The sequence below is a fragment of the Corythoichthys intestinalis genome, chromosome 18 (genome assembly GCF_030265065.1).
Source record: "Corythoichthys intestinalis isolate RoL2023-P3 chromosome 18, ASM3026506v1, whole genome shotgun sequence".
Classification (NCBI taxonomy): Eukaryota; Metazoa; Chordata; class Actinopteri; order Syngnathiformes; family Syngnathidae; genus Corythoichthys; species Corythoichthys intestinalis.
In genome coordinates this window covers 46014225-46026405 of record NC_080412.1, presented here as the reverse complement: position 1 = coordinate 46026405, position 12181 = coordinate 46014225, and the positions used below count along the sequence as shown (strand labels likewise).

General features: G+C 38.1%; 1 protein-coding gene across 11 annotated transcripts in view; it reads left to right on the top strand.

Moving 5' to 3' along the window:
* The window catches only part of msi2b (musashi RNA-binding protein 2b), a 653181-nt gene that overhangs the window by 15668 nt on the left and 625332 nt on the right, over positions 1–12181 (top strand). The window contains exon 1 of one of the 11 annotated variants that reach the window (XM_057821851.1): positions 3958–4236. The exons of the other annotated variants lie outside the window; for them this stretch is intronic. Coding sequence (XP_057677834.1) covers positions 4162–4236 — 75 coding nt within the window. The 5' untranslated portion in view covers positions 3958–4161. Of the gene's footprint in view, positions 1–3957; positions 4237–12181 lie in introns of those variants that run through there. 11 annotated transcript variants of the gene reach the window in all.

Here is a 12181-nt window from a genome sequence, read left to right as displayed (position 1 = left end):
CGGCCACTTTATTAGGTACACCATGCTAGTAACGGGTTGGACCCCCTTTTGCCTTCAGAACTGCCTCAATTCTTCGTGGCATAGATTCAACAAGGTGCTGGAAGCATTCCTCAGAGAGTTTGGTCCATATTGACATTATGGCATCACACAGTTGGTGCAGATTTGTCAGCTGCACATCCATGATGTGAATCTCCCGTTCCACCACATCCCAAAGATGCTCTATTGGATTGAGATCTGGTGACTGTGGAGGCCATTTGAGTACAGTGAACTCATTGTCATATTCAAAAAACTAGTCTGAGATGATTCCAGCTTCATGACATGGCGCATTATCCTGCTGAAAGTAGCCATCAGAAGTTGGGTACATTGTGGTCATAAAGGGATGGACATGGTCAGCAACAATACTCAGGTAGGCTGTGGCATTCCAATGATGCTCAATTGGTACCAAGGGGCCAAAGAGTGCCGAGAAAATAGTCCTCACACCATTACACCACCAGCCTGAACTGTTGATACAAGGCTGGATGGATCCATGCTTTCATGTTGTTGATGCCAAATTCTGACACAACCATCCGAATGTCGCAGCAGAAATCGAGACTCACCAGACCAGGCAACGTTTTTCCAATCTTCTATTGTCCAATTTCGATGAGCTTGTGCAAATTGTAGCCTCAGTTTCCTGTTCTTAGCTGAAAGGAGTGGCACCTGGCATGGTCTTCTGCCGCTGTAGCCCATCTGCCGCAAAGTTCGACGTACTGTGCGTTCAGAGATGCTCTTCTGCCTACCTTGGTTGTAACTAGAGATGTCCCGATCGATCGGTCTGATCACGTCATTTTCAAAGTATCGGAATCAGCAAAAAAATATCGGCCATGCCTTTTTTTTTATATATTATATTTTTTAATTAGGGCTGTCAAACGATTAAAATTTTTAATCGAGTTAATTACAGCTTAAAAATTAATTAATCGCAATTAATCGCAATTCAAACCATCTATAAAATATGCCATATTTTTCTGTAAATTGTTGGAATGGAAAGATAAGATGGATATATACATTCAACATACGGTACATAAGGACTGTATTTGTTTATTATAACAATAAAGCAACAAGATGGCATTAACATTATTAACATTCTGTTAAAGTTATCCATGGATAGAAAGACTTGTAATTCTTAAAAGATGAATATTAGTACAAGTTATAGAAATGTTATATTAAAACGCCTCTTAATGTTTTCGTTTTAATAAAATTTGTAAAATTTTCAATCAAAAAATAAACTAGTAGCCCTATTCTGTCCTCAATGTGTGTGAGTACACAAATTGACAGATAGCGAACGTAAGTTCCAAAAAGAAATCAGACTGTGTGGCAAAGTTGCATGGGCTTTACTGAAGTCATCTCTTTTTGACAGTAGCACGTTTCTTGTATTTTGGTAAAACTGAAAATAACAAGGCAATGTGTCAATAACTTGCATAAATCACAAAATAACATAAAATGTACACACACGTGTCCATTTGAGCAATAGCACTAGCCAATTAGCTCACAAGCATCTAACAATGTAACTGCATTTGACCATATATGTGAACAAATTCAAATACACATCATCAATAACTATCTAATGCTCATGAATATAAAAAAAGGAGGAATATAACTCACAAGCGATGCATGTATTAGACACAAACAGTGTGATGGGGCTATGAGAACTGCCACTGAATACTGGATGCGGACGTTAGCTGTTCTGAATAGCACTGTCTATTAGTGTGAGTTCGCGTCGACATATAATTACGTCGGAAAAGCGCGCCGAAACCCAAATAATCAGCTGCACTGAATCGCCAGCAGAGGGCGACATTACGCCACATAACATATGCAAGTCACACCCAAGCGCCAGCAGAGGGCGGGAAAAACTCCATAAAACACAATTAACAAGTTGGCCTTTCACTGTACTAACATTTAAATCTGTCTGAGCGGGCCTAGTGCGTTAATTGCGTCAAATATTTTAACGTGATTAATTAAAAAAAATAATTAACGCCCGTTACCGCGATAATTTTGACAGCCCTATTTTTAATTAAATCGTTTTCTAATTGTATTTAACGTTATAGACATAATATGTTACACTCATCCAGAGTCTTTAGTTTAGGCCTAAGGTAGGGTTATCAACTTTATCCCAATAATGGCTGTAATTAATTTTTGAAAAAAAAGCATCACGTTAAACCAATTAATGCATGTGCTGCACGACCCACTCACGCATTGTCGCGCTCAATATGTAATGGCGCCGCTTTACTTATATAGAGAGATAAAAGGCAGTGTAAAATGAGTAGAGTGAATTTTGGCAGCCTTTGGAGCCTTTTTTTAATTGGCTAAAGCCTTACAATCCCTCTCCCTACGATTAGAAATATCATGGGAAGCAATGTGGGGAAGCAAGGCAGCAATTGATCTTTTTCTTAACACCTTATGTTATTTCCCAACGCAGAGAAGATACACTGCCAATGGGAAAACCCATTGGCAGTGTATCAAATACTTGTTCTCCCCACATATATATATATATATATATATATATATATTAGGGCTGTCAAACGATTAAAATTTTTAATCAAGTTAATTACAGCTTAAAAATTAATTAATCGTAATTAATCACAATTAATCGCAATTCAAACCATCTATAAAGTGTGCCATATTTTTCTGTAAATTATATGTATATTCTGTAAAATAAATTGTTGGAATGGAAAGATAAGACACAAGATGGATATATACATTCAACATACGGTACATAAGGACTGTAGTGGGCATTTCACTCGACTGTCATTTAAATTTGTCTATGCTGTCCTCACTCCGAAGTGTCTACTTTTTCCAAAGCTAGACAACTAGTGAACGACGCCTTAATAATCAGACTTCTTCCTTTTTCATCTGATTTATTAATAAAATAGCCTCAAACCATTGTCCTCTTTAGACCGTCGTAAAACTACAAAAAAAAGTACACAAGCATTGCATTAGCAACAACATTAGCTTAGCACGCTATACAGGTTCACTAAACATAAACAAAAAGCGTCTCATACAAAAAATAGGACATTTCGCTTACTAACATAATATGTACATTCTTTACAACAACCATACTTACAGACAAATCTTGTCCAAGGATCATATAAGCACAACATTACAACGTAGGCGTCAGCCCGAGACGTCGTGCGGCCATATTGAACTGGCAAGAAAACAATAAACCATGTCGCGCGTTAACGCGATAATTTTGACAGCCCTAATATATATATATTTAAATAAGATCTAAAAGTTTTTTGAGTGAAAGCAGTGAATTAGTCTTTTTTTTTTTTTTATTCTAGTTACATCAGAGATGCAATTGTTGGCTGTTTTTTAAACAATGTACATCGAAAATAAAGACATTGATTGACTGAAAATGGTTCAATATTAGATGAAATGTCTTGTTTTCTCATGTATATTTATAATTGCTCTTCACCTAAAAATATGTTTTGTCCGATTACTCGATTAATCGATAGAATTTTCAGTCGATTACTCAATTACTAAAATATTCGATAGCTACAGCCCTAATCGAATCTTAACCTGTGTATCGAGATACATATCGAATCGGCTCCATGCCAGAGATTCCCAACCTTACAACCCGCCCAATGCATTTTTCTGCCGCCCTGAGACTTTGAAAATAGCCCGATTGGGCAACACTGCTCGTGTTAGCTCAACTATCACCGCACATTAGGATCTGTCATATCCCTTGCAGAGTTGCTCAGCATAACTGAAAGGAAAAGAGCAGACTTGCAAACATTCTTGATTTGTGTGCAGATGTTGGATCGGATAGAAGCGTCGGTTGGTCGGTCGGTGGGACTTTGCGCAGGCGTCCAATGAATCCTTCCTGTCGCCGGTCACCTTGAGCGGGCTGTCTGTTAGAGGCCGCAGGGGCTGTGACTGTGAACGAGCTGAGTCATATTATGAGCATTCATACAGGGAATGTGCAGATCGTACCTCATTTACATTCGGCTTTAATTGGATCCGTACATTTATTTAGTGAGCGCAGAACGTTTCAGTTTGTTGTTTGGCGCTATAGAATCGTTCTTAAAGGATAAATATAGCTCGCGCAACAGTCTTCATGATATTCTTACAGTATATTGTTTTGCTGTGCTCTTTTATTTTATTTTTTTTCCTTTTCCCCAACCGGTTATGAAAACACTTGGATGGAGATATGAACGAGACATATGGGGAAGCACAGCCTCGGGCTTCACAACACACATGCTGGTAATTCAGAACATATTTCTCATTTCCCCCATTGCTTTGTACGAAATATGTTTGCCCCTGACGATGTTTGGCGGGCAGCGACACTTGAAGATGGAGCACTTAACGAGGCAGCAGATTTATTGCGTGGAGAGTGAGTGAACATTCATTTCTATATTATTGTAATTTCTCGAATATAAGGCGCCCCCGTGTATAATGCGCACCCCAAATTTACTTGTAAAATCTGGGGAAAATTATTGTACCCGTTTATAACGCGCACCCTAATTTTAGCACCAATAAATAGAAGAATACAAGAAAACAGAGCTCGTGTACAGATACACAAATGTCATTTTACTGACTGGTGAAACACAGCACAAACATTTCACATTGGTAGTTCAAAACATTACAATAAACTGACAATATTTACGGTAATAATATGATTTGACAACTTCTCCAACTTACCAGAATCTAAGAGAAAACAAAACAGATGTGACTTTTCTTTTAAAGGCTGCTGTATAACTTGCTCGTTTCATTATGATGAATAAATGTTTCTTCCATGGATTAATACGGTAAAATGAAAGTGAGAAAAGTCGGAAATCCGTGAGAACTCATCGCTGTCGACACGACAGTAACAATAGGAACTATTGTTATTTGGGTTTGAGTTTCCCGATGGACAGATATAGTTGACGGACACACACAGGAAGTCTGTTGTTACGTTTGTTATGGTCCGAGTTGCGGAGCGGCAATAAACGTTGACTCAAAGGAGTTCAAGAAATTAAATTCTGTGCTTTATGAAGAGTGAAAAAAAGCAGATTTAACACAGACGAAATCATTCGGCCGATTAAAGTATTACCGAAACAAAATGGTGACGTCACGTACCGTAATGGTCGGCATCGGGTCGCCGCATACGTTTCTTCAACACAACATGGCCGTGTCAAAAAAAAAAAAAAAAAAAATCGGTTTATATATACCGTAATTTTCATACTATAAGCCGCTACTTTTCCCCCTCATTTTGCATCCTGCGCCTTATAGTGCGGTGCGCCTTATTTGTTGATTTATTTGGGTTAATAGGTAAGAATTTTTTTCACTGTGGTGTCATAAGACCGTCATAATGATGACATGACACTATCATTGGCATTACTGAATGCTTATGACGGATGTGATTAAGTGTTATCCAGCAAATTATGTCACTTACTCCATTTATGTCCAGCTCGGATCTTTGAAATCCATTCAATAGTGAGACAATTTGCCGGATAACACTAAATGACATCTGTTATAAGCATTCATTAATGCTCATGACTGTGTCATGTCATAACTATGAATGTCTAATGACAGTCTTTTGGCACCACTGTCAAAGTGTTACCAAACACCATAACTAGCAATTAATGAAACAACTGGAACAGCAACTGAAGAAAAAAATAGCACAAAACATGAATTTTGATTGACATTAACATCTGTACCGCTGCAATGAATGCTAGGAGGCATGTTGGATAACAACAGCGTTGACAGCAGGTGGCCGAAGAGGTTGACTGTCTCCCTCAAGGGAGCAGTGATGTCCAAATAAAGCTTCTTGAAGCAATGAAGATTGGCAGCCAATTGGTTCAAAGCTTCATGGTGGTTCATTTGGTCTTATGACAGTCATATGATGCCGCTGTCAAATAAAGTATTACCGGTTAATATCTTTGGGTGTAAATATCTCCTAATACAGTGAGGACTGCTACGGCTTATAGTCTAGTGCGGCTTATCTATGAACAAATGTCGTTTTGGTGTCAAATTTGGTGGGTGGCGGCTTATAGTCAGGTGTGGCTTATAGTGCGAAAATTACGGTATATGTAATATAAATATATTTCTGTCTCCATCCATGTACCGGTTTATAATGCGCACCATGATTGTACAAGTTGATTTTGGGGAAAAAAAAGTGCACGTTAGGCCTGAACGATATTGGAAAAAACTATTGCTGCGATTTTTTTGGGGGGGGTTTGCGATATACTGCAATATTATATTGCGATATTAAAAAAAATACATACACTGTATATATATATATATATATATATATATAAATAGTATATATCTTTTAAAAGAAATTTTCACTAGATGACTTGAATAGCTGTTTGGAAAAACTGGATGACTCACCATCACCACAGTGTACAGTGATCCCTCGTTTTTCACGGTTAATGGGGACCAGAACCCGCCGCGATAAGTGAAAAACCGCGAAGTAGCGCACCCCCCCCCCATTTTAAAAAAAAAAAAATGGTTTTTAAGCACTTCAAATGTCGAAGTACAATGCTCGTCTGTTAGTGAGTGTAACTAGCGGCCACCTGATGTAAACAGAGCTTTTCTGGTGAAAATTCTTGTGAATAAATGCTTGAATCCCCGAATTCTTTCTAGATATGGATGTAAAACAGTCTCATTTCTTGGTTAAAATAAAAAACAACAAAAAAAAAGTGCAATTAGCATTTATTTTACGTAAATATGTCGAAGTACAATGCTCGTCTGTTAGTGAGTGTAACTAGTGGTCGCCTGATGTAAACAGAGCTTTTCCGGTGAAAATTCTTGTGAATAAATGCTTAAATCCCCAAATTCTTTATAGATATGGACGTAAAACAGTCTTGATTCTTGGTTAAAAGCAAAAAAAAAAAAACCCAAATAAAACAAAACAAAACATGAAGTTAGCATTTATTTTACGTAAAGATGTCGAAGTACAATGCTCATCTGTTAGTGAATGTAGCAAGCGGCCACATGATGTAAACTGAGCTTTTCCGGTGAAAATTCTTGTGAATAAATGCTTGAATCCCCGAATTCTTTATAGATATGGACGTAAAATAGTGTCGATTCTTGGTTGAAAGCAAAAAAAAAAAAAAAAAACGTGCAGTTAGCATTTATTTCATGTAAATATGTCGAAGTACAATGCTCGTCTGTTAGTGAGTGTAACTAGTGGCCGCCTGATGTAAACAGAGCTTTTCCGTTGAAAATTCTTGTGAATAAATGCTTAAATCATTGAATTCTTGATAGATATGGATGTAAAACGGTCTTGATTCTTGGTTCAAAGCATAAAAAAAAGTGCAGTAAGCATTTATTTTACATACAATATTGCAAACCATGACGCCAATGCTGTAGCAGCTAATTTCTCTCATTGACTTTTTTCCCACAACATTATAAAATGCATGCATGGTACGAAAAATAGAATAATTACCTTCAATCCTCGAACAAATCACTCCTGAGACAATCCTTCGTGTTTGTATGCGGTACAGCTTTCGTACTTTTATCCTAAATCCGGTGTTGAATCGAGTGCATGTGTCGCTGTGACCGACTGGGAATAACTGAAGTGGATTTTGGGATGCCTGGACCCCTTGTTGAACGCGTGGCGCTGTGGCTCGCCAAATCGACCCGTCAACACGATTATGAAGTCTATGACGCATTGGATTTTCTACTATTTATTACTTGCTTGGATGTCTACCTGAAAATAACATTGCAAAATAGAAACAGCTTAAGAAAAATATAGCCCATATTCATCACAAAGGATTTGGAAAGAAAGCCAAATGAATTATTTGAACTGAGATGTGCCCTTGCATTAGCAGGGGCGCTGTCTTGCAGTTAATTATGGCTGAAAGTGTGATTAGCTCATGCGGCTTCTGGGTCTTCTGTGTACTATTGGCGGGCTGGCTGTATCTAATGACTATTTATCTTTCAGATGATTCCGTGATTTCTCTTCTTAAATCATACGATCCCCTCCAACGTCAGAAAATGACCAGATCTGTATGTTTCCCATTAGGGGTGTGACAAAAAAAATATATCGTGATACTTTGCAACCTAAAAGGTTATCGATACGCTCATGCCAAGAATCGAGATAGTGTTTAAAAAAAACCCAAAAAACCAACAAGTGTCTCCCAACACCTTCCACTATACAATAATCATGTTTCAGTTAACCCTTAGATGCATAAGTGGGTCAAAAATGACCCGGTGAGGTTGTTTTCGTGAAATATCTTCGGATTGAAAAATTATTTTCAATTCATATTCCAGGTATTCCTCAAAAAGCATGTTTTTGATATAATGGCATTCAAATTTTTGATGAACTTTTTGAACATTTGAAGAAATTGTCATTTTTGTATTACTACCCTAAGTTTCTACAAGTGGGTCAAAAATGACCCACATGCATTTTCTGTGGAATCCAATGGGAATCTTTCATTCTTATTAACTTTGGCTGTCAGGAATAAATTTACCGTGGAACACAAAGACTACGTATGTAAAAAGTTACATCCCTTAAGAAGATTATTTTACACAGCAAGAACTGATATGTGCACTGTAAGTATTATCTCCATATAGTATTTTGTGTGTGTGTCTTTCATGACTCTTTTTATTATTATTTATCAACAAATTAACCTACTTCATAACTAGCTAGCTAACTAAGGCTAGGTTCATACCACAGGTCCTAACTGTTTATTTGGCGTGCCCGTTCGGACTCCCTTTGTCCTAAAGCAGGGCGGTAAACCGAAAATTTACCGTTACCCAAATTCTTCACGATGACCGACGTAATTTTGACCATGTCGGTAAATTCGGTAATTTAATAAAAGAAGAAAATATAGTCTTCTCATCACGCTTTGACTCTGTGTTGTTCGGCTATGTTCATTCCCCTTTAAGAAAGCAGACAGTGTGCTTACGTTTAGAGTCACATGGTTTTCAGGAAGCCAATCAAACAGAAGCCTGGTAGGCTAACGCTAGCAGCTAACGCTAGCGGCTAACGCTACAAGTAAACGGGATGAACTTTCACCCGACATTAAGTAAACTCTTGACGGGTTCCAGATAGGGATGGAAAAACCGAGGCTTTCTGAAACAATGAACCACTTTTAAGACAATTGCCCTAAATTGAATCACTGTTTGACACACTGCAAGAGCCCCATCTACTGGATAAACAGTGCACGTTTCTTTTTAAAAGTAAAGTTGACAAATTGCCTCCTCAGCATTACATATCTTCAATAGAATTAAGTGGATGTCGTCTATTTCAACCAGGAGATCGTGTCGTCATTAAGTGTGATTTACACAATTAAAGTTGACCTCTTTAAGCCTGTGTCATTGCTTTTGTCTGTGAAGATGTGTTCAAAGCAGTATTTGTAATACACGACTTTGCTAGTCTTGTAAGTGGCTCGTCCTAGATGACGGGGAGTAACTATGTATTGTTTATTTATGGTAAAAATTACAGTACAGTAAGCACAGTGCTTGAGAACAGGAATATTATTTATTGCATACTGTAAGGATTTCCAAAATCATAAGATGTAAATAATTGAGCCGAATAAAAGAAAGGAAAGGTTTGTGAAACATTTTATTTTTTAATTAAGTATAATTTCTGGGGGGCGGGTGGATGTGTCGTATTTGTATCTATTCTAAATATCTAAACGTATGCCACTATCTAGTGTATAACAATGCGGAATGAATTTAATGAAATTCAAGTGATGATATTTTTCAAGTCATACAAGCTGTTATAAATGTTCACACAAGAATTCTTATTGTTTACAAGATTTTTTTTTTATACTCAATGTTTAGACTGCATGTGCAATTGTTAAATTGAAAGCTGGTAAATAAATTTAACGAGAAACTGTTCATTTGTATTCCACGCATTGATTCAAATTTTCAAATTATATAACAGTTTGCTTGGGCAAATTTATCGTCATTTATCGTTATCGAGGTAAATCTGCTCAATTTATCGTGATACGTACTTAAGGCCATATCGCCCAGCCCTACTTTGTCCATTGAGCCTGTTCAAGTATCACACATGCGGTCTAATTCGCAGTCCCAGATGCGCTGGGCAAACTGGCCAGCATGCGTAGGAGCATTGGAGCAGAGAGAAAACCGAGCATTCTCAGACTCATCAGCAACTCATTTGATTTTTTTTATGACTGTTGTCAAGCCTGCTCCTTCCCCAAAATCCACGTTCAAGCTATGCGCTAATGCACAGCTGCACCGCTACCGTAGCGCCCTGTCTCTCTCGCTCTTTGCTGATGTTAATTGCTGTATGAATTCCAATTTGGGGGACTTTACAGTTCAGACCGCAGCCACATTCTGGAAAAATGTGGCCCGGATGGGATTTTAACCACATACGAAAGTGACCTGGATCGAATTTGAAATGGTCCACTTTTATGCGACTTTTCCCGTTCAGTCGAGTCGGAAAACACGAAAAAATCGGATTCATGCATTAAGACCTGCGGTATGAACCTAGCCTAAGTTAGCTAACATTACTGTATATATATATATATATATATATATATATATATAGTGTGTCTGTATTTATTTATACAGCTACACAGTGATCTATTGAAAACAATACTCTTATGTTTCCTTTCCAAAATGTCATAGCTGCTAGATTTACAGCTGAAATGGTCCTACAGATGTTGGATGATGGAGAGACAGTGATGGGGTTGGACTCAAGTGTCTGAAATTTCTGTTTATGAGGACCCAGACTATTGTCCAGGTGGCGGTGGCAGTTGTCCACCTGGAAATCCAACTGAACAGGATCAATCTGACTTATAAGATTCCACTTTTGTGTCCTCTGAAGAAGAAAGTGTCCAAATCATGGCCAACAGAATGAGTTGGTAGGGCTCTTACCAGAGAGAATTACCTCCCACCCAGGGCAGAACACAGAGCCACAATATCCTCAGAAATCGGTCAGTGCCTCCACAAGGGCTTAGTACCACTGTCTCACCAAAAAGATGCATGGATAAAGTATATTGCTGTTCTAGTTTTTTTTTTTTTTTTTTTTAATGTTAATTGAATCATAAAGATATTTCAAGCATGGAATCATTCTTATGTGGCCCTAAATATAATACTAATTAATATACAAGTGATTATTCTTCACCAAAATGGCATAAAAACACATTGGTTCTAATATGGGTCATTTTTGACCCACTTATGGAAGAGTGTAGGTTCCAGTAACTTGTGCATCTAAGGGTTAACTCTAAGGCTGCCTTTGCCGGCGCTCGATGCCCGATCCATTAAAGCAACACCAGGTAACTTTTCAACCTATATAAAATATTTTCCAAACATTTCCTAACAGTCGGTAGTCGATAGGAACAGAATTAATATTGGCCCTGCTTTTGATTGATTGATAATTTTACCACACTTGTACGGGTGTGCACTGATTCTCACGGGAAACAGTCTTCCTTAAAGTGATCCTCTACCTTAGATACACGTAGGCTCTAATAAAACACGATTGTTCTCTTGTACTAAAATATGTTGTTAGAAAAACATAAAATGTTGAATCAATGGCAATATTTTATCATATTTAGTACATATTTTGACCGATAGTTGGCGCCATGTTTTGCGGGCTCGCAGTGATGACGTAAATGGGATGTTTCCAAATGTGTAGCATGTAGTATTGCTGCCTAAACTCGCTTAGTAAAATGCCACGATGTGCTGCTTTTGGATGCAATTTCCAGTCAAATGGTAACAAGTGGAGTGACGTGAGTGGTCAAGGTGGAATTATTATTTTTTGTGAATAAATGTGCATAAGTGGAAGCTTCTCCCCCTTTTTGGTCCCTGTATGCTCGTATCCTACCAACCACGTGTTACAACTGGCGCCCGAACATTTTCCCGGATCCTCAGTCAAGTAAGGGATCCGTCTAATTTCTGGATCTGACGGTCCCGCCGCGGCTGCAATATTGGTTTCGGATCTGTCTAGTTTCTGGGTTCGTCGGTCCCACAGCGGCTTTTGGGATCAGTCTATTTTGTGGATTCGACGGCCTGATGGAGGTTGCAACATTGCCATGAGATCGGTCTAATTCCTGGATCTTCGAGTGAGTGAAAAAACGCGTATTTGGATTACTATTGCTATCTTTTTTGTTGACTATTATTCGTGGGAGTTTTCCCCAAATCATACCAAATAATTAAAGCACTATGGCACGCTACAGTGACGACAGTGACTCTGACATGGACCTTACTTTAATTTTGTTGTTCGTCTGGGAACCTAATTACTTTTTAT